This window comes from Manis pentadactyla, chromosome 7 (genome assembly GCF_030020395.1).
Source record: "Manis pentadactyla isolate mManPen7 chromosome 7, mManPen7.hap1, whole genome shotgun sequence".
In the NCBI taxonomy this organism is placed as follows: Eukaryota; Metazoa; Chordata; class Mammalia; order Pholidota; family Manidae; genus Manis; species Manis pentadactyla.
Window position 1 is genome coordinate 118,014,360 of NC_080025.1, and position 27,648 is coordinate 118,042,007.

At 36.3% G+C, this 27,648-nt stretch overlaps 2 protein-coding genes across 2 annotated transcripts; both read left to right on the forward strand.

The window, feature by feature from the left end:
- Positions 1-5: 5 nt before the first annotated feature.
- Positions 6-6,709, forward strand: LSM8 (LSM8 homolog, U6 small nuclear RNA associated). The gene is made up of 4 exons (XM_036905677.2): positions 6-171; positions 1,292-1,332; positions 3,786-3,913; positions 6,455-6,709. Exons 1-4 carry the CDS (start codon positions 141-143, stop codon positions 6,543-6,545), a joined length of 291 nt encoding a protein of 96 aa, XP_036761572.1. The 5' UTR covers positions 6-140; the 3' UTR covers positions 6,546-6,709.
- Positions 6,710-11,497: 4,788 nt separating this feature from the next.
- ANKRD7 (ankyrin repeat domain 7) lies at positions 11,498-26,300 on the forward strand. The gene is given in 5 exon segments (XM_036905676.2): positions 11,498-15,336; positions 22,554-22,668; positions 22,808-22,881; positions 22,883-22,973; positions 23,882-26,300. Coding segments are annotated over 5 exon segments (537 nt in total). The 5' UTR covers positions 11,498-15,187; the 3' UTR covers positions 23,990-26,300.
- The last annotated feature ends 1,348 nt before the right edge of the window (positions 26,301-27,648 follow it).

A 27,648-nucleotide genomic window follows, 5' to 3' on the forward strand; every position in this document is an offset into this window, starting at 1 on the left:
CTCGCGGACGCTACGGTGCGGTAACTCTCGCGATACTTACTCCCGCCAATCGGCGGAAGCCACTGCCGGGTCCTGGCGGGCGTTTCTAGCTACCCTTACAGTTGCTGCTGCTGTTACCCGTGGCGGCCGGGCCGAGCATCATGACGTCCGCCTTGGAGAACTACATCAACCGTATTCTCTGGGGGCCGCCGCGAGCATTAGCCGAGCCGTGGCGAGATCCGCGTCCGCGCTGGAGAGGGCGGGTGCGGGAGAGGCCGGGGGTTTGGGTCGGCGGGCGGTTGGGTGTCGGGTTCAGAACCCGCGATCGGCCACTCCCGCGCTCTGGACGGGAGCCCGTCTCCCCTGCGGGCCGGAGGCGCCTTTTAATTTTAACCTAAAGAAAACCCAAACCAGTGTGATTATTCCGACCTTTTCCCTGTCTCTGGTCGACTGTTGACTTAACCTTTGTAACTTCCCCACGGCCTGTACGTTCAAGTTTGGGAATAGGATGAACGAAGAACAGGCCCTAGCGGCGACGATGTAAATCCAGGTGCTTGTTTATTCATAAGCTGTGCTCATTGTTCGGAGGTGGCAAAAACTTTTAAAGATGGTGAACAAATTGAATTTCAGCCCCATTTATCACTTAACGTCTAATGTTGATAGGATGAAAATAATGCTTGATGTTGTAATGGATCATCATGAAGGGTAAATAACTAAAAGCTCGTATGAAGTACTCTGTACAAGTGTTACCGTTTTAAAGTCTCAGGACAGAAACCCCACACTGCTCTCCTATGCAAATTTGAGACGGAAGTGGAAAACTAAAGGCTTTTGTTGATACAAGCATATTGGTACCTTGTGATATTGACTGTAGCATTTTTTTTTTTTTTGAATTCCAGAAGCCAGGTTCTGGAAGACAGTATCTTAATACGTTTGATATCATTCAACAATTTAGCACGGAACCAGTTTTTGTTACAGAGATGAAGAAACAGGTCTAAGAAAGGGGGGGAATGTCTTATTCAAAGTCAGGTTGCAGAGTAAAAAAGAGTATCAAACATCCCAGCTGTTTTGAGACGGGATACACCGATCATATACAGAAAGGGACTTTTTTCTATTTTCCTCCCTTTTTATTGTGCAGTTATCACAAATAATTGAAGTTAGAAACTTTCAAAGTTTTTATGTTGTGAGTGTAGGGGCTATGTTGAATAGCTGTATCTTAATTCTGTCATCTTCCTAGTAACTGAAACCATTTCCTTATCAGATTCAGTTTTCATTTTCATTCCCTGAGAAATGCATTCCTTGATTCAGTTATCAGGAACTGTTGCTGTTATTACTTCTGACGGGAGAATGATTGTGGTAAGTATTTGGTGTACTCATTCTCTGCTTTCTTGTAGGCTTATTGCTTGTACATTTTTATATAGAACCTCTGATCCCTAATTAATGCGTGGGCACCAGGGTACACCTGTGTTGCACTTTTCTTAAGATTCAACTCTGATAAATAGCTGTGGATCCATATTTTCTTCATTAATAAATTTTAAGTGTAAGTTACATATAAGGCTTCTAGGAACTAGGATGAATAGTAGATTCTTCCTTCAGCTAGTTTCTAGCCTAGTCAGCAGCTATCTTCTAGTATTTTATGTTTATTTTCTTTAATTTTTTTATTTCCTTATGCTCTACATTCACTACATGAATCCATTTTTTTGAAATTTTGTGTATGCCTCTTAGAAACTTAGTGATTTAGATACTACATATATAGAATAACGAACATTTAAGGCTTGTATGGTATTAATAGTCCTTGAATATTCTTAGGTTTTGTGACTTCTGTCTAATCTAGGACAAATTATGATTTACTCTAAATTCATTTCATTTGTCCTTTTGTTACAGTGTCCCCTTTTAATTTCAGAAAAATCTTGGATTTTCTCCTTGATATGAGGGCTTCATCCCAAGATTTTTGGCTCCTTAATTATTTCTTCATTTATAATTATATGATTGCTTGCATTCAAAAAATTTTGAGGCTAAGGCTGCTAAGCTTTCTTTGTTTTCTAATTATTTAATATAATTTAGTCTCTTACATTCCCATTCTGTAGTTATTTTTGTTTTTCTTTTTAATCCTTCTAATTTTTCTCAGCGGGTCCTTAAGTGACTATTACCAAAGCGTTAGACTTTGCCATTTATTAAAAGTGTATCATTTTCCACACACTTGATATGTATTCTGTCATTTTGTCTTCAGCTTTGTGAAGAATTACCCCTGTACTCGAGGTTAGAAACCAAGCTCAGAAATAGTCATTCCCCCAGAGTCACAAGGATAATAAGTGGCAGAACCAAACTTGGATTTAAAACATTTGACTCGAGTTGCCTTGCTTCCTCTATGTTTTTTTAGGCACCTCACACTGTATTTTTTCAAATAAAGACAGTTTGAAGTATTTTAATCTCATTTTAACACTTTGAAAAGCCTATTGACATTAACAAATATTTGCAAGTCAATTTTAAGTTGAGAAAACTCCAAGTTAAATTTTCCTATTTTGTTAATGGGATAGATAATAAATTGGAAACAATTTAAATTTATAAAAGAAGGGAAGCTATATACTGAAAAGGTACTTATAAAATGAAACCAAGAGACTATGTATGGATATGATGACTTATTTTTTAACCAGTTTAGTAAATACATTTTGTTTCTCTTCCAAATCCTAGGTTACTATTTTGTCTTTATTTCATTCTGATTGTATATATTTTGATTTTCAAAACATGAAACAGTTGAACAGCAGTTGAGAAATTTAACCAAAGTTGTTTGTTCAGAAACTTGCCTAGCATCTGTGTTACTTTGTTGTGTTAGCCAATGTCTTCCTTTATTCAAAACCAGTATTCTTCCAAAAACCTTTCTCTGAATATCTCCTTTGAGTTCTGGTTCTAATAATTAACAGTCATATTTACATCTCCCTCACTGGATTATTGGGAATATTAAATAAATAAATACATTTGAGGCCCGTAGAGCACTATCTGTCAAATAGTAAGTACTCATTAAGTGTTAGCTGCTACTACCAGTTGAAGTTTGTATATATTTATAGGACAGATTTGAATTCCTGGAAATTATATTTGCTTGTATAGGAGTATAATGTAGTAGTAGTTCAGTGGTCTGGCTTTGAAGCTCGCCTTTCATGGTTCAGATCTAGCTGCTACTTTCTACCCATGAAACCTTGAGTGATCACTTAACTCTGTGCCTCAATTTTTCTTCACTGAAGTGGGAATGATTATAGTATCTACATCAAAGGGTAAAGATTTTTTTGAGATAATATGTACATTGTGTTTGGGTCTAGTACTAGTATGTAGCATGAAGTGGTATTTGACATTGCTGTAGCTGGTATGGTTCATATATGTATGAGATTATATATATATACATTGTGTATATGAATATATACATATTTGTCTGAACGTGTGTGTGTGTGTGTGTGTGTATTTCTCTTAAATTTCATTTGTTTTAGTTTGCTTCTATCCAGTGTTAGCTTCTGGACTACATGGACTTTTATGCTACTTCCTTGGAAATATACTTGTACATAGGTGCCCTTTGTAACTCAACTACTCTGCATGCTAGTCAGATGTATGGTGTATTTTTACCTCTCTTAAAAAAAATCAAGAGGTAAGTTTTGTGCCCAAGAATACTGTTGGTTATGAAGACATGCTATGTACAGTGAACTTGTATTTGAAATAGGTACTTCTTTTCGACTATCTAGCAGCTAAAATTGTGTGGTTGAATTTACACTTTCAGGTAAATCAGAATATTTGTCTTTTTTTCTTGAATGTTTTCTTTATAGGGAACATTGAAAGGTTTTGACCAGACCATTAATTTGATTTTGGATGAAAGCCACGAACGAGTGTTCAGCTCTTCACAGGGAGTAGAGCAAGTGGTACTAGGGTTATACATCGTAAGAGGTGATAATGTGTAAGTAAAATGTCTTATTTTAAGTCAGGTTAAATATACAATAGGTTTACTGCCTTGCTATTTGGAATGCAAATCTACTGAGATTTGTTCATATTTCTTATAGTTAAGTGGCCTGGATAGGGTCCAGAAGGGGCCCTGTCTTACAATGAGTATTTCATTAGAGAGGCTTCTTAAAATGTTCTTCCAAAATACCCCTAATTTCTGAGAAACGTAAGTTTACTCCTACGGTCCAAGGCTAAGGTTTGAAAATGTCTTTGAAATCTCTTGTGTGAACAGTTTTAAATAATTCATGCTCTAAAACACAAGCTGAATTTATAAAGAAGTACTTAATCTGTTACTTAAGTTTTTCATTTTAGTGTAATTACCACACTTAAGATGTTTATGCTCTGGCCTCAGTTAAGTTGTGACACACCAAAATGATAGTTTGAGAAGAAACATTTTAGTGGTGGCAATTTAAGAAACCTCACAGCAGTGTTGATCAATACTGTCTGATAGAACATCTGGGGATGATGGAAATATTGTATGTCTGCATTGTCCACTGTGGTGGGTACTAGCCATGTGTGTGACTATTGAATACTTGGAAAGTATTCATTTGGTGAATTCAAAAGTATTTAATTGCTTTGTGTGATTGAGGAACTGATTTTAAAATTTTACTTAATTGTACCATTACTTGTAATAGTCACATATGAAGTTATAGAAGATAGGAGGTTGTTGAATCAGTCTTCTGGTAAGTACTATTATATAGAATGGAAACATGGCTAGAAGGCAGCAAAAGATATATTAGCATGTGAGATTTTGGGGGACAAGGATGACACAAAATGAAGGAATACGTTATTCATTACATTGTTTATCTTAAGAAAATCAGCTTTATGTGGATAAATTATTTGATCTTTAATCAAAATTGGGTTTATAAGATATTCTATAGAGTAAGTTTTAGTTGTGAATTTATAAAGAAGAGAGGAAGGCAAAGCAGGTGTGGCCCAAAGTCCACTACCAGAACAACAGTGTTTGTACTGGGGCTCTGCTTCCTCCTACTTTAATTTAAAAACAAAGACAAAACAAAAACATGTTTTTGACCTTCAATTTATAAAAAAAATTTAATATTGTTATAGGCCTAGTGGTGTGCTAGAGTCAGCTTCAAATTGGCTCACAGAAGCAGATTGGTACATTTTCAGGAATTTTGCAAGCTGCTGATTGATACCTTCTTTGTAGCTTGAAATTGGCTATAGTGGGAGTATTTGTACTATGGGTGTCAGTAAGCAGTGTGTATCAGCCTCTCCCTTTTCCTTTGGAGAGCTGGTTTTAAAACATTTACCAGCACTCTGCTGTCTTCCATGAGGATTTTAAATGATACTAAATTTTTAAGGGTGGAATTGAGATCTTGGATTCTCCCAGAGTTTGGTACTTTCCATTTATCAGAGAACTGAAGGCATTGTATAGTTTAAAGCAAAATTAGATAAATTCTGTATTATAAGTCTATTATAATTCTATCTGTAGAATTTACTCTCATTAAAACCAAACAAATATAAACAACCAGTTTTTTATGGAATAATGTTTTCATACTTGTCCCATAGTCTGAGCCATGGTTTGATTACCTAGCACAGTTTTAATGGAATTATGTTATAGATGATGTGTTATTGTTGAATCAAGGAAAAATTTGCTGGCATTAACCCTAGCCAATCACACCAAAGAATCATTTGTTAGATACCTAAGTACCTGTTGCTACTGTTAACTTTGCATAGAAGAACTGTACTTGGTGATCTTATATTTAAATTGAGTAAACGGAGAAATCATGACAAGGAAACTAATAGATATTATATACCATTGATAGATTAAGTTCACTGAAGTTATTCTTATTTAGTAATGATTTGTGACCCCCTCATCCCCATGCAATCCCTGAATCAAGTTGAAATAATAAAATTGGAAGTTTTGGGGTTTTGTACTATGTATCATATGTGTCTTTTTCTTTTTGAAGACCCATGATCCAGTCATATTAAATGCAATCTGTCCTTTAATATAGGTCCCTCGAATATTATTTCAAGTTATTTCTTGAATTTTGTGGCTTAAATGTGCAATTCACTACCTGATGAAATTTTTTTTTTCACCTCAGTATAGTTGACCCTTGAACAATATGGGGGTTATAGGCTTTGACCTTCTGCACAGTTGAAAATCCATGGATGACTTTTGACTCCCCCAAAAATGTAACTATTAATAGCTTACACGTTGACTGGAAAGCATTACAAATGATGTAAATCATAAAGAGGATTAACATATTTTGTATGTTATATAGTTATATGTATTATATACTGTATTCTTACAATAAAGTAAGCTGGAAAAAAGAAAATGTTTTTCCAAATTGTTGCAAATCTCCAAAAAATTTTCCAGTATATTAAAAAATGATCCAGGTATAAGTGGACCCATGCAGTTCAAATCCATGTTATTCAAGGATCAACTGGAGTTTATTCTTTTTATGATGTCCTCTCAGTTTTATCCAGAAATGAGATTGTTTTAACTGATTTTTTTTTCTTTAAATAATTACAGTGCAGTCATTGGAGAAATTGATGAGGAGACAGATTCTGCACTTGATTTGGGGAATATTCGAGCAGAACCTCTAAACTCTGTAGCACACTGAGGAAAAACTACATACATTGGACATCTGTAAATCTTTGTACAGAAACTGACTATTCTGAGGATGATGTATGGAAATTTTATGAGAGAGTAATTGTGGATTTTGACTTCATATTGATTCATTGTATTATGAGATGTAAATTAAAATATTTCTACATTTTCATGAAATTTATTTATTTTTGCCTAAATCATAGATTTGGTAGCTTGGTTTTATTTTCTCTGTTAGTGTGCAAATTCTAATGATTACTTAGAGAACTTTTAGAAAAAAGTATTTCTGATATTTTAATATTTATCAAAAATTAGTTGAAATTCTTGTGCTAGTAAATCAAGTATATTATACTGATACATCAGTAGTGTTTCCCTGATTTTTAAGAATGTCCCTGGAGGTGAGTCTTGTCTTTTGCAATTACCTGAACCATGCATGCTCAGTCATCACACTGCCCTGGTGATTGCTTCCTAGCACTTCACAGGTGTGGGTAAAATGTGTTTGGTTGAGAAAAGGAAAAATGCTAACAAAGTTGTGTAGTATCTGAAAAAGCTGATAGTCTTAAAAGCCATCTTAGCCTTTAATTTTAAGAATTTGGGTATTTCTAGTATTAAGTTATTTGTTGTTTATAAATGTTAAATACATAGACTAAGTTTATACTGAGGCAATGCGTTGCTCCTGTAGGCGGCAGCTTCCCATGACTCCTGGGTCTGTAACCTGATTTCAACAGAAGTAAACATGGTATCTCACAGCTGGACAGGCCAATTTGGTTGATAATTTGAATGTATCAATTAAGTAGATAATGTTCCTCATCTATAAATAGGCTGTTTTCTAAAATTTCTTTGTGCAATTTGTCAATCACACTTTTTAAAGAATCCATAGAAACAAAGAAGTAGTGTTTACATACCCAGGCTAGTATACAAAGTCTCAACTCGTGCAGGTCAAAGAGTATAATTTTGTGATGAGAATAAGAAAATATTTATGTTCTTGTAATTCAAACAAAATTTGAATTAATGTTTTCCTTTTTTTTTTTTAGATGAAAGTGTTTAGGCAAGCTTTTTTTATAAAGATGCAGATAGTAAATATTTTAAGCTTTGAGGGCCTTATGGTCTCTGTCATGGCTACTGAGCTCTGTTATAGCATGAAAACAGCCATAGATTATACATACATGAATAGTCATGTCTGTGTTCCACTAAACTTCATTTACAGTAACAGGTGGCAGGCTGGATTTGGCCCACAGGCTATAGTTTGCTGACCTTTGGCTTAAATAATACAATCTCAATAAGAGATGATGGCTCAATTGTATTAAATTCTGAAAAGTGATTCTGGAATGATCCTTTCAGTGCTTTGAGGTGGATTTCATTTGTATATTTTAATATTTAAAACATTACTTACTAGACATGGTATTTTTTTTGCTTATCTTCACTCTGACAGAAACAAGACTTATAAGGAAAGAACTGTTGAGATGGTTTTCTTCATTGGTCATCAAGCACCATCACCCACAATAAATTGATTGATGTTCTGATGTTCAGTACTGTCTCTGAGGATTACAGGAAAGTTAGCTAGTATTGGCTATTCATAAATATTTGGCTTTGTAGTATTAGGTTTTATAATCAATTCAGCAATTTTCAATAATGGAAAGTGGATAAATAAAACAGGCAAGTTTAATTAGGGACTGTAAACCAAATGATCTATTTAAAAAATAGCTTTATTTATTTAACAAATTTTAAGTTTGCAAACTCTTTCCAAAAGTCAGTTAAGGAATACAGATTGCTAAGTGAAATGTATTTTAGCAGTACAAATGAAGTTGTCATATTTTCCCAACATACTTGACATAAATTACACATAAGCTAGTGTACCATAATCCCCCCTCCCACACATTGAAGAGTTCCTAACATGATGTGTACGCCCTCCGAAATCTAAAATGCCTTAAAGATGTATTTTTTTTCCTGATCGATGTCAGAAAAAATCATCCCCTAAATATGAGTTGTGAGTAACAAGGCTCTAGTTCCACCGGGTGTTTGTACTCCTTATATAATACTGCCTATCAGTAGAAAGTATAACCGTGAAATCTCTGCTGTCAAGTATGCATCAGAAGCCTGGTTGAACAGAATACTTAGATGATCTCAGGCAGTTCCCCAAAGTGCATTATTGGTGATTTTCATCTCATAATTACTCAAAATGCTTTAAAAATTCTTGGGCCCTAATCTCACTGATTCAGAGCAACTGGTTCAGTAGATCTGGAATGGAGCAAAAAGGAATAGTTGCTGAATAGCTAAGTAAGGAACTGTGGTAGAATTAATAAGAGACCTAGCACTTGTCATATGCCTGGATGAGTTCCTAATTATGCCTCAGAATCTGAGAAATGAGTATATAAATTATGAGGATTTCAGGTTAAGTGGAAGGTAGGTGCAACATGTTGACATTGTTTTAAATATACAGAAAGATTAAATTTGTTTTATGGCAATCATTGACTCATGGAATTTGAAAATGAAACCATGTAAACTGGGACATTCCCATTCTAAACTTGGCATAGTTATTACCCCATTTTATAAATTTACTCGTTTTAAATTTTACTAATTTTTGGATCTTTTTTCTTAATTCAGGCTGTTACTTGTTTTTAAGTAATGGGCACATTTGATTTAAAAAAATTACTTTCTGTTCACATGTAAGACTGAAAAGAATGTTGACAAGGCAGAGCTCTCCAATCATGTTGATACCAATCCATTAAACAGCATAATGCTCCCCTTCAACCAGCTATAGATTCATTTAATTGCAAGATATTTAGGTCTTTATTCTTCACCTTGTTTACAGGGACTATTTGTGTGAAATTTGGTAAAATGGTTTGATGTGATCATTCTGCTCTGTTGAGGGGGAGACTACGACCTGGGCATAGTTAGTCTTCATGAATTGATGCTGCCTCCTAGTGATCACTGCTTCCTTTTCTGCCTGTCCACTAACTAAAAAAGATTTTGGAATTTTCTTGGGGGCATTTTTGTCAAGTCATTACTGCATGCCAGGTACTATGCTTGAGGCTGTGGATATATCAGGAAACGATATTAACAAGTTCTTGTCCTTGTCATGTATCTGTCTGTAGCACCTCCACCTCCACTAAGACATCTTGACTCAAAAAGATTTGCTGTCCAAGGTCATGAGTTATTCATCAAATTTGAGTACTCCTTTTTTTTTCCTCTCATTCAGTCTTCCCATTATCCTGCTTGCCTTTGAGTCTCTGCCAAATGTAAGTGATGACGGCTGACTCCCTTGCTACAAAATCTGAATGAATAGCCTCTGCTTATCCTCGTTTGGGTTTTATTTATTTCCACAGTTTTCTTAACAACGCAGCAAGATGTGATTTACATTGCCTATCACTGCAGATCCCAATTTCAGTCAGATGCAGTTTCCATGAGACTTCTCGTGTCTGCATCTAGCGGCTTGTTGAGTCCTTGATGACAGTAAGTCATTGTTGGGTCTGAACTCAGCTCTCTTCATGTTGAGTTCCCGGCCTATTTGTTCTCAGTTCGGTGTCTGGATTTTGTTACTGTTTCTCATTTGTTTGGCATCTTTGGTGGCATCTGTTCTCCCTCTCTTCTGTGCTTTCATTTTGTTATTCTATCTAAAAGTTTTTTTGGTCATGAGAAGGGAATCACAGGGCAGAACATAAGCACAGGCTTTATAACCCTGTTGTTCAAGCTGGCATCTCAGACTTGTGAAGTCACTAGACTGGTATGCATGTGGACCAACTCTGCTGTGGGTCATCCATAAAACTGGCTGAAATCTCAATTTTTGGTCCTGAAAGTTGGCTTTGAGTGTCCTCTCTGGTTTTCCAGTTGGCAGGGGATTGAGAAAGGGGTGCAGATTGTATATTTGTATTTGGAGGTTGTCAGCCATTGGCTTGGGGGCCAAGACACAAAGTGCTCAAGTCTTACTTTAAACTGACTATTGCCATCTCTCCTGGGGTCATCTAAGCCCAAATTCTCTCCCCCAGGAAAAGATGATTACTTACCATATGTACTCTTTTACACACTAGTGAAAAGACAATCATGGTACAAAAATGAAGCTAAAATGCATTAGAGGAAGAGAAAACAGCATTTGTGAAAGCTCTCAGGTTACAAGTGATTTGGTTCTTTGAAGGAACTGCCATTTCGTGTGGCAGGAGCAGAGTGGCTCAAAGGTGATGAATCACTTAAAACACAGATGATGGAAAAGCTTTTAGGACTCTAAAATGTTCAGTTTTTCTCCGTGAAGAAACTGAGTTTTGAGCAAGGAGAGTGACACATGTAATTTATGTTTTGATAGAAACATCTATGTAAGAATTGTTCAAAAGATTTCTGAGACAGGCATAACCTGGTCCCCTAAGATGAGCAGATGTCAGGAGTTCAATGCATTATCCGAAAAATACTGCAAGCTAGCTCTGTTACCTCCGGATTACACTGGGGACATGTGTCACATGGTTTAGGGTAACTGGTCCATGTCACATCAGGCTAAGCATTTAGACTTTGACTTGAAGTCAGTGTAGATCTATTGGGGAGTTTAATCAAAGTTACTGCTGGCAGTGGTGTGGAGGATGGGCAAGAGAGAGTAGTGAAAACAGGCTCAGCAATCATTCAGAAGCCTGAATAAAAGCCTGAACTGAGGCAATTTCTAATGGAAAGGAGACGGTACAAATAGAAAGGATGGGGGCAACTCATTAGAGGTGCCGAGCAATAACCCTTCTGTTTGTATGCTTATTTCTCATACTAGTAAAACTTGTGGGCCCTCATGGGTGGTCTTGGAGAACAGGCGTCAACCCCCTGAAGAAGAGGAGGCAGAAGCCTGGCAGAAGTGAATTCAAGAGTGAATGTAAGAATCACTCCACACAATGTTGTCAGAATTTTGTACTAAAGAAAGGTAGATATGGACAATAGCTGCAGGTTTGTTTTTTGTTTTTAGCATTGGAAAATTATATATTGAATAAAGGGAGGAAAAGGATCATTTTGAGTCAGGGAATGGAGAAATGATTGAGCAATATCCTTAAGAAGTCAAGAGGTGATGATCTGTTTCCCAAGTGGAGAGACCGGCCTAATGAGGGGTAGGGACATTTCATCCACAGTAACGGAAGGAAGGAACAATGATGGACAAGGTGGGGGCAAGTGGGTCAGTGTGGTCCTGCAAACATGCAAGTTCCCTTCTGGTTGCTTTCCTTTTCAGTGAAATATGGAACAAGGTCATCACAGTAGGAAACAGGTAGATAGTGAAGGTATAAAATAGTGATCCACAAGGGTGGGAGTGTAAATGAACCAGTGAACTGTCATTATAGCATAATCTAAGCTCACGAAAGGAAATTTTTTATGAAATGTATGTATAGCAGGCATTTCCAATGACTTAAACTTAGCATTTAATAAGCATTACTATAAATGAAACTTGAGAGGATCATCTAGTACAATTGCCATTATCCAGAAATTATTTACTTCAAAGAAAGAGAGGGAAACCTTTAAATGGCACTTAGTACTAACACTTTAATTTTGTTTTTCTCAATTCACATAGACCAGAAACAGCCAGAAATTGTTTATAGCAGGAAGAGTCATGAGAGGTAGGAGTAAAGATCCCAGATGAGCTCAGTTTACTTTTGATGATGAATTAATGAAAGAATAGATAAATGCTCTTGGAGAACTATTTTAAAAGGAAACAAAAATAATTTTGATGTTGGAATATCTTGTGATTTTGGTATTAATTTTCAGTGTTCACAAATTAGGACTTAATTCTAGTCTTTGTAAAATTTATAGAACATAGTAAAATTATATTCTTTAATTTAGAAAAGCAATGACCTATTTTTAATTAATTCAAAGAAACCATCCTAACAAGATATGATCATTGAGTTTGTAAAATGTCTATTCTTATACTTCCTAAGAATAGTTCTCTTCTACTAAACTTTTATGAGAATTTTATATACAAATATTAACATTAATGGTATAAATAGGAGAACTGATGAGAGAGGAAGGTAAAATATTAACAATAAAGAAATGTGAAAAATAACCACTTAAAACTTTAAGCACACAAACTTCCCTGTCACATTCAGTTAGAGGTTTTATTTTCCTTTATAAACCTTTCTTGTATGCTTTACCAGTTGGTGTTAATTATTCTTTCTAAATTTCTATTTTCTGTTTTCTTTATTGCTGAGAATAGGAATATTTTTTATTGAAAATGAGCCATGATTTATAGTTCTTGCTACTTTCCATCATGTAAATGCCCCATTTCTAATTCAAGCCTCCCAACAGTTCCAGGATAGTGAACTCCAGTTGATGGGATTAGCAAAAAATAAGAAGTACAATACTAAATATGTGAGCCCATGTGTCAGTATAGTGATATATAATTATAGAACACACAGACATAAATAACCATTTTCAAAGGAAATTATAATAATGTACAAAGAAGTTCTGTTACTTTCTTTCCCTACCCAGTGGTTTAGTTTTTGAATGCCTTGAGTGTTAGTCATTGTTCTTTTGAGATTTCTGCTCTTAGGAGCACCCTAAGGGTAGAATAGGGATTGGTACTGCCACATGGTAACCCTCTCATGGCCAGGAAGCTGCCTACTAAAGTCTCCTATGGAGATGGACTGGGACTCCCAGTTTTGGAGTTGATAGCATATAAATGGTATTTAAAGCCATGGTACTGAATGAAATTGCCCAGATTGGACTATGGATAGGGGAAGAAATCAAATGGATTCTATATATATTTTGTAGTTAGAGTTGACAGGATTTTCTGGCAGTTTAAATGTAGGTGTAAAAGATAAGATCAAAGGATGATTCCAGAGATTTGGGGGGAAAAAAAACTTATGGATTGATCCTGGTGTTCTCCAATATTGGAGATAAAGAAGAATTCAGCAAACTAGACTGAGAAGGACTGGTTAAAAAGGAAGGAATCAAACCGGGGAGTGTGATGTCTTAGAAGCCCAGTGAAGTGTTTTAAGAAGCAAGCAAGGGTCCTTGAAACCTGTGTCAAAATGCTCCTTGATTAACATGAAAACTAAGAAATGACAACTGGATTTTACATGATGGAAGTCTTTGTCAGTCATACTTAAAGCAGTATTGATTGTGAGAGGAATAAAAGGGTAATGATGGGAATTGCTTTAAGTGAGAACAGAGGAAGAAAAATTGTAGAGAAAAATGATGATATGGGCAATTCTAAGGAGTTTGATGTAAAGGAGAGAAATGAGCAATGGTTTCAGAGGAAGATGTCATGGTTGTTTTTAAGATGGACAAATGCTGACATGTATTTATGATAATAAGAATTAGTCTTGGGGAAACTTTAAGGACATAAGAGAAAGCAGGAAGTGGAGTTGCTGAGGTAGTGTCCATAGGTGGGCTACAGAGGATGGGGTGCAGTACAGGAGAGAAATGCTGGCCTTTGCTAGAAACATGGACCTACCACCAATGTTAACAGGAGAGAGGGTAAACTCTTTTGGCAAGGTGTAGGTAGGTGGGTAGATGTCCCAGGAGCCTGTACAATTTCTCCTGATTAATTCTTTTTTCTCTGGATTAGGAAACCAAGTCATCAGCCAAGCAGAGTTTGAAGAGGTATTATACATAAATTAGTCAAGGAAGGTGTGAATCTGAATGGATCTGGGAAATATCTAAGGATTGCTGGGAAGCTTACTAATCCACCTCAGGCCGATTTTTATGAACTGAGAGTGAGATGGAACAGCATGGCTTTGTTTTGTTTTCTCCTTTAGTCACATTCAGTGCCACAGGACAGAGAAGCTGAGAGAGGGGGTTACAGATTTAGCTGGGACTGTGGTTTAGGCAGACAAGTAAGGAAGGAATGGGGGTGAACATACTGAAAGTGTATGCATGGGACTGATGTTAATGACGGGCCATGTCATTTAATCTAAGTAAGTAAGTGAGGACACAGAGTGGGCTGGTCAGGGTCAGCGGAAGGTGGCAGAATTAATGGACTGTAGGTGCAATGAATGGAAAGATTTTTGGAGTTTTGTGAGGAGAGAAAGTGAGATGGTATATGAGAGGTGGTGTTCAAAAGTACCTTTGCAATTGAGATTATGGAGGGATTCAGTGATTGCTAAAGACAGGGTGTAACATGTGAACTATGTTGGTGAGAGGCTGGAGTAGGCTGGAGGGCAAGATCACTGGAGGAGAGCCATCTCCACCATGAGGAGGGTAATCTCAGTTTGCAGTCAAGCCATTAGGTCTGTCCTTGAAGCAGAAAGGATTGTTTTTAAGAAAGTTGTTAGGTTTCTACCCAAAGTCTCTTGATCTAATAGGAAGATGGAGAGTGTGGTAGTCAGGCTACGATCTTAAGTGAGAATCTGGGTCTGCCACCCCCCTTCCCCGATCCCAGCAGAAAGGGTGTGAGGCATGGGCGTTGCCTGGCAAGTTGAGGGGCCAGTGTGTTGCCTCAGGCAGGTGGCCCAGCCCATTGCTCCGGCTCACTTCTGATCCTGTGCCAGCTTTGGGACTCAGGAAGGGGTGAGGACCTGGCCAGAGGAACACATGAGCCTAGGTGTCGGGCCAGAGGGGCATGTGGGGCAATTAGGAGCCTCAGGGACATTCTGGTCTGACTGAAGGACTGCCTCCTGCACCACCGTGAAGAAGCTTTGCGCATCCTGGCAAAGGAAGGATGAATCCCACAGCCCATCCTCACACCTGCCCAGAGGCAGGGCCAGTATGAGTCCTCTGGCCCTGCTGGGCGACAACTTTCAAGATAAGGATTTAAAGAAACTTCTCAAAGCTTCTTCAGTAGGGGATTTGGAGAAGGTGAAGATGTACCTTCAGCTCAACAAACACGATGTGAACATGCTGGATAGAGAACACAGGTGACCAGAGGGAGGGAGGGCGAGGTGGAAGGGACATGGAGCTGCCAGGTCCTCTAACCAGAAACAGGACCGGTCTGGGCACCCCACCGGCTCCTTAGCAGACAGGTCTGGCAACCACTGGCAGAGGATCATACTCCCAGCTTGCAGCTTCTTATTTTTGAAAATGCTGACTTGGATATTTGAGGGCATTTGTGTTCTCCCTGATTCCGCCCACTCCTCCCGTGGCCTTCACCTCCACCGGGCACTCCACCCTTTCCCCATTCTGCTGTTTTTTCTTCAGTATATACTGTCTCCAGCCACCTAAGATTTACCATATTACTAATGTACTAATAGGAAAAAAGTAGAGGCTATATCCCAGAGCAGTAGTTATTAAGATTTTAAGACTTCGAGATAGCAATACAATTAATTTTTTAATGTGGATCTATGAAATTTTTTTCAATTGCAGAGTATTATCAAAAAGCCTAGCAACCACCACTGACTGACAAAACAAAATTAATTTTATATATTAAGAAATGGAGACGTTAATGAGTTTAGCATTAATAACAGAAACTATGTACAATTTGTACTTACCTTAAAAATCTTTGGGGGAGTTTTCAGGCCACAGGGTATGAAAAGCATCATCTTTCATCATAATTGGGTAATGGAAGCTGTGAGCTGAAAGAGGGTTTGGGTCAGCTTACTGACAGTTTTAACTCCTTATCTGTTAACAAAAAACAGAGTGATCTGGTTTATCTGACTTTTATCTTATGCCACTCTTCAATTACTGTACCAGGTCATGGAGAATCTCAGCATGACTTCATCTAGTGCTCAATTCTCAGTCTTACTTGGCTGACATCTCAGCCAAGCACCTTGCCATATGTCAATGGTATTTGAAATACTGTCTTGCCTTTCAGGATGCTTGGTTCACCTGGCATTTCTCGTACTTCACAGGATACTTCTTTTCAGATTCCTTGTTAGTTTCCCCCCCTCTTCCAGACTGGTAAATATCAGGGCTCTGACCTTGAAATGATTCTCTCTCTCTCTTAATCTTCACTCTCCTGTAAAGAGAGATTGGTTTTAAATATCTATATTCCAAATACCTACATATTCCAATGCCTTCCAATGTTTTATCTCCAGCTAGACCTCTCCCCTGAATTCTACACTTATATATATGTATGTATATAGATAGAGGGATAGATAGATGTGCCTACACTTCCACCTGGTTATCTAACAGGCTGTGGTCTGCTGGTAAATATTCAACACCAGGCTTTTGGGTGGCAGTTGGGGTTCATCAAAGGGAAGAGAAGCCCTGACTTCAAGCTACCAGTGTGATGCCAACTAGTTTAAATAATTCCTGAAAATTGAACAATTGGCCTGTGGGAACCACTGGCTCCATTACATCACTGCCTAGACAACTCGAACATCCCCAGACTGTGTTCCTGCTATTCCTCCTCAGGTCTGCTGTTCTCTTCCTTTAAATGCCAAATTCTTCCTTTCAGTCACTTAGGCCAGAAACTCTGGAGTCATTGTCTCCCTCTCTCATTCTTCCACATCCTCCGTCTGACTCAACAGCACATCTTGTTGGCTCCACCTTCAAAATATATCTAAGATCCAACCATTTCTTGCCACCTGCAGTTTCCATCCTAGTGAAGTCACCACCATGTCTTAACCAGAGTTACTGCAGTGGCCTCCTAACTAGTTTTATTTTTATCTTTCAGTTTTTCTCAACACAGTAGCCAGAATGATCCTATAAAATGTATGTCAAATGATGCCATTCCATTGCTTCTCTCTCACTTACCAACTTTACATTTCCCTGTGTGGCCCCGGAAGATGACTGGTTAGCCAGAGACGGGTAAGATTCCTCTAGGGAGGAACAACCTAAGACAGGCACAGTCGCAGGGGGGCCATCAGGTGAGAAATTGGGGATCAACAGAGGTGAGGCTTAGAACCTCACCCCCCCCCTGTTCTGAGAGTAATCTTCTGCATCCATGGATGTTTTGTTGCCCTTGTCTAGCTTGGATTAATACTTAGTCTTTAGGCGCAAATCTGATCATCTACATTTGCCCTCTTACAGCACTAAATTATGTTTTCTACCTTTATCTTGCATCTACCTACCACTTCAGCATTTTATTTAAAATAATAATAATAATAATAAGGGAGAAATGTGGGATTCACATATAAATCAAGTATAAAAATCAAATGAATAATCATATCTGACTTGATTGTTTATAGTTCATGATGCATGATCAAAACAGAAAGTTTCTGTGATGACTGCCCTTGCACTGTTCACCATGTAAGAACTTATTCACTATGTAAGAACTTGTTCACCATGTAAGAACTTGTTCGTTATGCTTTAGAAGATTGGAGACTGTTGAGAATTAGGCTTGGGGTTGATTAATGATTGTGCATTGAGTCCCCTATACAGAATTTTATTGTTGTTAACAACCACTTGATCAATAAATATAAGAGATGCCCTCTCAAAAAAAAAAATGATGCCGTTCCTTGCCTGAACAACTTCTACTGGCTTTCCATCTCATCAGGGGTAGAATCCAGGCCTCCCAGGGGCTCATGCCGCCCAACATGACCATCACCCCATCCCTGTTCTCTCTCTCATCTTACCTCCTACGATTCTCCATTTCACTCAACAGCTATGCTGGCCATCTTAGTGCTTCATGGCAGTGCCAGAAATGTATTTAGAGCCTCTGGACTTGCTGGTCTCCCTGCCTGGAGTGCTCTCCCCCCAGGTACACACATGACTTGCTCTCTCACTTCCTTTAGGTGTTTATTTGTCAACTGAAGTGAGGCTTCCCTGGCTACTCCACCCACAGCTGTAACCCCTCTCCTCACTGGCATTCCCTATTCTTCCCTGCCTGATTTTTCTCTTTAGCATTTAATACTGTCTGCCATACTTTGTATTTAAGTTTTTTCTGTACCTCTTCTGCTAGCATGATCCATAAGAGCAGGTATTTTTGTCTGTTTTGTTTGCTGCTGTGGTATTCTCAGCACCTAGAACCTGTGCAGTCATAGTAAGTGCACAATAAATATTTTTGATTAATGAGTACATACCTACATACAGTGATGTAAAGATACTATGCAGCAATAAAAGGATATCTTTTATTAATAAAAGGAATCAAATTACTGATACATGCAATAACAGTGTGAACCTCAAAAACACCATGCTAAGTGAAAGAAGTCAGATACGAAAGACTATATATTAAGTAACCCCATTTATATGAAATTCTAGAAAAGGAAAAAGTATAGCCACAGACAGCAAATTAATGGCTACCACGGGTTTCAGATGGGGAGAGGGAGAAGGAGATAGATTGTAAAGGGGAATGAGGGAACTTCAGAGTGAGGGAAATGTTCTTCATCATGATTGTGGTGGTGATTGACTGTATATTGGTCAAAACTCAAAATTTACCCTTAATGTTTGTATATAAATTATACAATAGAAGTGAAAAAAAATCTCAAACTGTATATTCTATTTGAGTGTGTGTGTAGGTAAAAAGAGAGATTGAGAATGAGAGAGAGAGAAAATCTGAAAGGATACATTTTAAACTCAGAATCACTATTTCTGAGGAAGGGACAAGTTTTGGGCAGGGAAAAGTAGGTAGAGAGTGGTCCCTGGAGACTTCTGAAGGGTGAATTGTAATGTTTATAGAACGTTCCACAAACTCACTTTAGAAGCATTGTGCTAAAGGTCTCTGATACTAAGTATATGTACAATTAATAATGGCTTTATGGAAATAGTATTCTAAATAGGTTTCTAGTAAAAATTATGATACTAGAAGTGGAAATATCTGATTAGGAGGGAATGGGGCAAATACTGTAACAGATAGTGAGCAGATTATTTTGGAGGCTATAGTGGCCCAGTAGGAAGAAATATTGTTTTGGGAATAAAGATCTCAAGTTGAGGCATGCTTTGCATTTGTATGACCTTGACGGTAACTCTCCTTATCTGTCAAATCAGAGCTATTTTACTAAATTAGTGTTTTTCAAACCAAGATCTGTAAAGCCCTGCTACAGGCTACTTCTTATTAGACTAGAGCAGCTCCCTGATAATGTGCTTTGCTTATTGGCTTCTATTTACTTTTTATTTCAAGAATATTGTACGTAAGAAGTTTGAAAATGAATAGAATAGATGCTTAATATCTCTTTCAGCTATAAAATTAAATTTTATGGCTTTCAATAAAAATTCCCTCAGATCTATATCTAGCCTATAGATGAAGGCTCAGTTTTCAGCTAATACTTCTAGCCACATTGCTCACACCTAGATTAGAGCTAAAGTGCCCAGCTTAGAGTTGAAAATAATTTAATGATCTAGTGTGAGGTAGCTTCCATGGTTACTTCTTCACTTAGGCTGAATTTTAAGTTACGAAGAGCCCAACAAAGTCAGTTAATAAAAAGGGTGTTTCCATGATGAGACCTAATTGAAGACTGCAGCTAATGACCTAACGGAAGGTTGGTCTTGCACCCTGTCTCACAGATGACAGTTTTCATGTCATCTTCCATGGTAATGATCCACTCTTGACATCCATCCAAGTCATGACTTTTGCTAAAGTTCAATTAGAGATTTCTAGGACCTGACAATTCTTCACCTGCCCACAGTCTATGCTAACAATTCTTCCACAGGTATATGAGAGAGGGGACAGGCTGGGAGAGAGCAAAGAACTCAAATGAAGCAAAATGATACCAGCTAACCTGAAGCCCAAGAACCAGCTCTAGGCTTCACAAGGGTTTAAATGTCCTGCAAAATAAGTACTATGAGTTAAGTAACAATATAAACTAACAGATTGGAAACATAATATGTTGATAAAAGTTAAGGATGTTTGAGAAATGGAGAAATATTCTTGGTTTTAAAGTATTTCTCTAAGGTATTTGTAAACACACATTTTGCACTCAACTGTTTCAAAAAACAGAATGGTTTTTGATTTTGGCATTAGGTGAAAAAAATTTCTATTGCCCTTGAGGCATTTACTTTGTATATGTAAACATTTGGTAAATGGCCATAATAAAGACATTATCTGCTGCATACTCCAATTATGAGTTCTGAAATTTAAGAACAGTTCAATCTAAGACTTGAAATGAAGGCAAATGTTAAATTCATATGTTCTTAAGACATTTTGTCTTTTTAGACTGGGGTGGCTCATTTAAAAGGATGGCAAATATTCCAAGTAAAAATCTTTATAAGACTGTCTTGAAAGTTTAAGTGACATTGTAAGCTGTGTAGTGTTTCATGCCCACCAAGGTAGGTTAGTCTCGTTTTCAGATTTTGTGTAGAAGACACAGGGCTCTATTGCTCAGTACTTCCTTAGAAAGCAGAAACTTTCATAGCGATTTTACTTTATCAAATTTGTAGCTATTTCCTATGTTCCTTGGGGCAAATAGATGGACTCTGAGGTTTTTATAACAGGTTTAATTATAACAGTGGGGTTTAGACTTCAATTGGAAGAGCAAAATTATCTAAAAGGTATGCAGCAGCCACTTTTGGAAAACCTGCTGGGAATTACCCAGATGCCATTTACTTTCTCTCAGAGAAAGCAGATTTGTTTGTTTTGTATTTTGTCTTTTAATGAAAAAAGAAAACTGGAGTTAGATGGAGAGTTGGATCTAAAGGTTGAATAAAAGGCTCCTAAAGTCTTAAGGACTAAATTCACGAGACAGGTGTACTAGTAGTGATCAAGGAGATGGGTCAAAAAGTTTGCTAGAATTTGCTATGCTACTGCAAGGAGTTACTTTAGGTGGACTTAAAGCTATTTGGCCCTGTGTATTTTGGGATGAGGACTGAGAAACTTCCTATTACACAAGGAAGTTTATCTTTAAGTGTGGGTGTTAACAAAAAGACTAGATTTTCCTGTATTGGGATTTCTAAGAAATCAAATTCGTCAACAGAAGTTTGAATGGTAAGGATGGAACCACAATACAGTAAAGGAGATAATTTTGAGGGATATCTAGACTATGATGTCTGATGATCATTTTTATCTTACAAAAAAGTATTCTTTTTCAGTGACTGTGAAATAAAGGTTCCTTAAATTCAGATTTTTTTTTCTATGGAGGATGTTAATTAATCATGGATTACTTCTGGTTCCATTTTATCATCCAAGCTGACTATTCTCTTTCTGATCAGTCTTTCTTTGGACAGAGAATAATATAATTGGTTAGGTTTCTGCTTTTCATATTGTAGTTATATTATACTCTTGCTTTCTACAGATTACTTCAGGTAAACTTAATTGGAACTCTAGTATTTCCAAATTGTTCAAAACTATTTTTATATTTTCTTAATTTACTCTCATAAATGACAAGTTGTATCATTGTGTATAGATTTTTTTAGTCTACTTCTTTGAAAATTACTTTATTTTCAAGTCCTTGTGGGCCACCATTTTGTTACTCTTACTGTCAATAACATGTCTGTTTAGACAGCCATAAAATGCTTCTGAGGACCTAAACTGAAGTGGGGAAGTGGTGTCTAAAGTCTCTTATTTAGGACCTGGCTATCTATATATAGACTCTGTATTATAAAATTATCTAAAAACAAGGGCATAATAACATCACCTTAATAGATTTAAAAAAAAAGTTTCTTGAGGGCTAGTTCAAGCTAAAAACTCAAAGTTGATATGAAGTTAATTAGTACCTGTCATACTTCATGAATTTGTAGTTGGTTTCTGGAGGTTACATAAAATAGGGCTCTTTTAATACAAGTTATTTTGATAACTTAAAGTTAGGTTGATATCTGCAACTTAAAGAGTCCTGAGGTGGTCACGTTTGTGTTTGTTTCTTAGATGCAATTAGTAGCTGGGCAAAGAAAGAAATACACAAACAGAGGTGGCAGGCCATGGAATAGGAGATCCAAATGTAGGTAATGTCCCTTCCTCCTGTTAACTGTCACATATATTTCAGGTTTTGGAGATCATTTCTAAATTCTATTGTCTGTCTAATTTTATCATTCTTTCCAAGGCTGACACCAGTTTGGCATTTGAAAAAACTTATTTTTAAACTCATTTCTAGTTAAATTTTCCTTGAAGTGAAATCAGTTAAGTTATATTATCTTCAAGGTATTTGCACACCTTTTCAAATTCAGTAAAAAGTAATTTAATTACTGTAAATTTTGTTTAAATATAAATAAGTAAATGAAGCAAATATCTTAAAAATTGTCTGGCATGTTCTTGGGTTTATAAGTAACTAAGTTACTTTCAAACTAAGATTTATCTCTAGCTTTGTGTTTCATTATATTGATACAGAACACCCTTGCATGTGGCTTATGCTAACGGATATTCAAATATTGTATCTCTCTTAACAGAGAAATAATGCAAAATAAATGTCTGGGATGATGAAAACAGATCTCCATTGACTAAGGTGTGTTGATTTTTTCTTTTCCACTCTTATATGTTTGACTTCTTCTCCTAGTTAACTTTTGTTGGATTTCATATTTTAAAACATAGTATTAAACATTTGTAGTCAATTGGTTACTCAACTATTTTGGTTGTATTGACAGGCAGTATTGTGTGAAAAGGAGAATTGTGCTGCTATTCTTCTAGACCATGGTGCAGACCCAAATCTGGTGGATTTAGATGGCCCTTCATTATGCTGTCTGTGGTCAAAATGTCTCATTAGTTGAAAAACTGCTTCAGCATAGTGCTAATCTGGAAGCTCAAAATAAGGTAGTGTTCTATTAAAAATAAAACTGCATTTTAGAAAGCAATGGAAGAAGTTGTTCATTGCAGGTAATTCATCTGTTGAAACAAATGTTATATAAAGTATGAATTTTTCAAAATGAAATTGGAGAGGAGAATGAGATCACTAAATGCAGATAAGGTTTTCCTTTTTAAAAAGTCTCTATTTCATTTTTGATAATAATCCTGACCTCCAAAGCAACATCATATTTTACAATATAACTGTTCAAAGGCTTATATCAAATGAAAGATATTGATATATATCCTACATGTGGATATCCTATATATGGATATTGATTAAAAATCATAAAGCCTCCATTTTTTTCTATTTTTATTTATATGCTCATAAATAATGATAATAGGGTTTAATTAGAAAATCACTTATTTTACTAGAAGTAATTCTACTCTTCTATTGAGACATTTTGGATAACTGATAGGTATTTTTTAAGCTTCTTAACACTTTAGTTCACTAATATTTTACCTACATACAGCCCAAAATAAGTGCCAGCCTTAGAGATTTAAATGAAACCCTATGGAACCCAATTGTAACAACACTATGAAATGTGAACTGATGGTTTCCAATACTTCCATTAAGTGCTAGGTGCTCATCACTTAAATACTCCAGACTGCTCTTGTCCACAGTTTGAATTAAGTTCTTGTCCACAATTTGAATTAAAGTAGAAATTTTAATTTTATATTTTGGCTGGCTTAATTCCAATTTATTTTCTTGGTCTTTGAAATGTTATCTTGCAACATATCAAAATCTCTTAAAAATGAGAAGTGTATAGTCAGAGGTTTCTTATCAGCACACTTATCTTTTAATTGAACTTGAACCTAAAAGGCATGTAATGGTTGGTACAATATTTTAAATAATCATTTTGAAATTATTTTTTCAGGATGGGTATACTCCACTGTTACTTGCCATTACTGAAAATAATGCAGAAATGGTAGAATTTCTTCTGAAGAAAGGGGCAAATGTGAATGCTTCAGATAAGTACATTTGATAATAGTTAATATAACATATAACTTTTCTTTATCTAAAACTTCAAATTAAGTAGTTATGAAGAATTGAATATAGCAGTTATTTATTAAAATAATGTTTGGTGCTTATTTTCAAAAATACATACAGTTATTTAGGTTTATAAAACACAGCAACCCACCTTTTTGGTGACTATCTTACTTTGGCAGGTTTTTTTGTTGTTCTTGTGCAAAATAAGAATATGTACAATTATACTTTGTATTCACCAGTAGCCACTTTCCTTCCCTATCCCTCACTTATGGTATAAAACCTTAAAAAAAAAAAAGAAAGAGAGGAGAAAGGAATCTGATGGCAACAGGTTGGTCACAATGGTTACACAATGGTCACAATTATACATTTTTTAATGACTATAAAATGCAGAAGTATCAATGCTAAATATAATTGTGTTAGAGTTGAGGCATAGCATTTAAGAAATATACTTAGTAAAAATATGTGAACGTAAATTAAAATATATCAAATATCACTTGTTTTCTAGATGTGTAACTTCATTTCTACCAATTTTTTGCTGCTGTCTTGAATAAGAAGCCTACTTTGAAAGAGCAGTAAATGAACTATCACAGTATTTCTCTGAGTATTCATTTGAAGAGAAGTTTGTTACATGGAGAACAGCTTTCACCTTAGAAGATGTGAAGAAATTTCAAAAGACAAATATCTGTGTTACGAACCATCAATTGGGAAGATTAAACTGTGTTCAGTTTATAGGCAGAAAAAACTTTTTAGCCAAAATATTGAGTACAATCTAATTAAGAGTAAACTTTGCAACATAATTTTGTTAGGCATGTACTAGAACATTTAAATAAAGTAAAAATATTAACACTTCAGCTACAAAACAGAGGAAAAATATAATCCTGTGTAAATGGAAACTCCATTTTAGTTACAAGTACTTGCATTGATAAAGTCTTTTTGTTTTTGTTTTTGTTTTGAAATATTACAGCAATACATATTCATAAGATTTTGGTATTATGGAAAAGAAAAAAGAAAATGCATCAGCCATAGTTCATCACACCAAGAAAACATTTGTTAAATTTCTAGCATGTTTCTGTCTGTAGCCTTTTGAAATTTACTTAGCTTTTTTTTCCTGAAAGGGAATTTACAATTTTGCTTTTTAAAAAAAAAAACAAAAAACACCACAATTACATAGTATGTAGTTTCACTGTGCTCCTTGCCATCCCTTAAACACATCCAGCATGGCCTGGCCTCAGGACTATTCCCCGAAAGCCTGACTCTTCCTTTAACTGTCTCCTGAGATAGCTTCCCTGCCTCACATGGGACTTGCGTGCAGCCTCCTCTGGCTGACCTGCCATTCTGTTAGTTACCCTGCTTTATTATCTATTATTTTCACCCTTGCCTTTTGGATTGCAAGATCCATGAGAGCTTGAACTTTTTATTCATAGTTAAATCCCCATATCAATGGTAAAATGTCTAGAGTATAGCAGGTATTCAATTTGCCAAAAGCATAATAATAATCGACACTTGTCAGGCATGGTTCCAAGTGCTTTGCGTAACTTAACTCATGTTATCTTCATAAAGTCTTGTTGAAGTAAATACTATTCATATCCTTATCATTCATTTATGATGAGGATATCAAGGTGCTGCAATGTTTAATGACTTGCTCAAGGTTATGGAGATAAGAAGCTGAGAGCTGGGATAGAAACATATGCAATCTAGATTTAAACCTACCTAGTCTAACTCCAGCATTTACCTCATTAACCAACATACCACCACATCTCTCTCATGAATAGATGAATATATATCATTCCTTGTAAACTCTATTTTTAATGGCTCAAGGAAAGGTATTTTAACCACTCATTCATTTAATTTGTTGAACTCCCTTTTAATGCTAGGTATGTAAAAGAGCTAACATGGGGAAAAAAACCTGACAATTCCTCACATCAAGTCAACACACATTTAATTTCCACTATGGTTTAGATCAATGGTTCTTGACTGGGGCTATTTTGTCTCCCAGAGAATACCTGGCAATGTCTGGACAGACTTTTGATTGTTAAGAAAACTGCTAAGTAGCCCACAATGTATAGGACAGCCTCCTGCAAGTACTTATCTGGCCCCAAATGTCAACAGTGCTCAGGCTTAGGAACTCTGATCTAGTTTCTATATTATGTACTGGGGGACAAAGATGAAAAAGATAAATTATATCCTCAGTCCTCCATGAGCTCACAGCTGTTTAGTCCCCTCCCCAGTCTTTTTTAACCATGTAAGTTAATGCAGGTCAGACTATGTGCACCATACATTTACCATCAGCATAAAAAGAACTTAATAAGCCACCTTAGTAGGTTAGGGGGATCAGAGATGACTTCAAATAAAGGAGAACTTTCTGCTGGCCTTGAAGGATAAGTAGAGTTTCTCTAGGTGTTCCAATCAAAACTCATGCATCATAATGAAAGTATAATTCATTATAGAGGCACAAGGAAAGCATCCAAAAATCAGAGAAGAGAGATCTTGGTGGAACCTTGACTAAGGTGAATCTTGGTAGCAAAGTGGGGATTTGAATCAGGTCCTGAGGCTGGGTGGAATTTTGACGTGGAATTTTTATCTAATAAAAAACTAGATAGGGTAGAGAAAGAATTTCATATATTTCATAACTGAACTTTTGTTGATTACCCATTTGGGGAAAATGAGTATCTAAAACAGTAGTTCGGGCATAGTGCAACAGTATTTGACTTGAGTTTAATTGCTAGCTCATTGCTGTGAATTCTCCTGAGTACTTAATATCTTAGAAGACTGTCAGATCGTTTGGTAATTGGTCAAATTGTTAATATCTAAAATAGATCACATTCATTTTTCCTTTAAGGATTTTAGCAACAGAAAGGAACTATAAAACACATATCTAACTTTAGGTGAATTATATTAAAACTTCCTCTAGGTAGTCATATAAAGACTACTTTTCCCACTCATGTGGACAGTCTAGAGGAATACCCTTCTTTACGATTGAAGTCCTCAAACTTCAACCTTTGGTACTTGCTTCATTTGTTGAAAAAAAAAATCTGCCTTCATAACAAAATCTGTAATTCCATAAAATCTTTTTCTATCCCCAGTCTCTCTGTGTGATTGTTTGCCATCTAGTGGACAATCTAAGTACTGCTCAGCTTTGTAAGAGTTATATAGGATATGCATACCGAAGTGGAAACTGATCAGAGATACTCTAGGGCACTGTGTTTTTTCCATTAGTGTGTATCAGCCATATTATATAGAAAAAAATACTTAATCTTTCTTTTAAAGGCTGATACTAGAGATATCTATTCTTATTATAGATAAAATATACTGTTCTTATTAGAGACTTCATATTCAGGAACTGAGGATGAAAACCTAATTTATATAAAAGTAAGCAACGATTGTAAAAAAGAGCCAGTACTCGTTGGGGAGAGGAATAATCTTCAGATAGACTAGTAATGAGGAGAACAACGAGTCTAGCGAAAGATAAAGAAGGGGAGAGGGCCAGAGAAAGGATGGGTGGGGATCAGTCCAGACATGGGGGGTATACCTGATTAGGCAGAAAGAAGAAACAGCAAAGAAGAAATAGAAGGAGCTGAGGCAAAGAAGCAACTAGAAAAAGCTGAAATGGGCATAAAAAATGTGTCCATATGAAAAAGATGGTATTAAAAAGTG

Excerpts from the sequence above, each read along its gene's own strand:
- LSM8 (XM_036905677.2), top strand. The coding sequence starts at position 141 with ATGACGTCCGCCTTGGAGAACTACATCAACC. Across the intron at positions 1,333-3,785 it reads CTGACGGGAGAATGATTGTG|GGAACATTGAAAGGTTTTGA; the intron begins GTAAGTATTTGG and ends TTTTCTTTATAG. Across the intron at positions 3,914-6,454 it reads ATCGTAAGAGGTGATAATGT|TGCAGTCATTGGAGAAATTG; the intron begins GTAAGTAAAATG and ends AAATAATTACAG.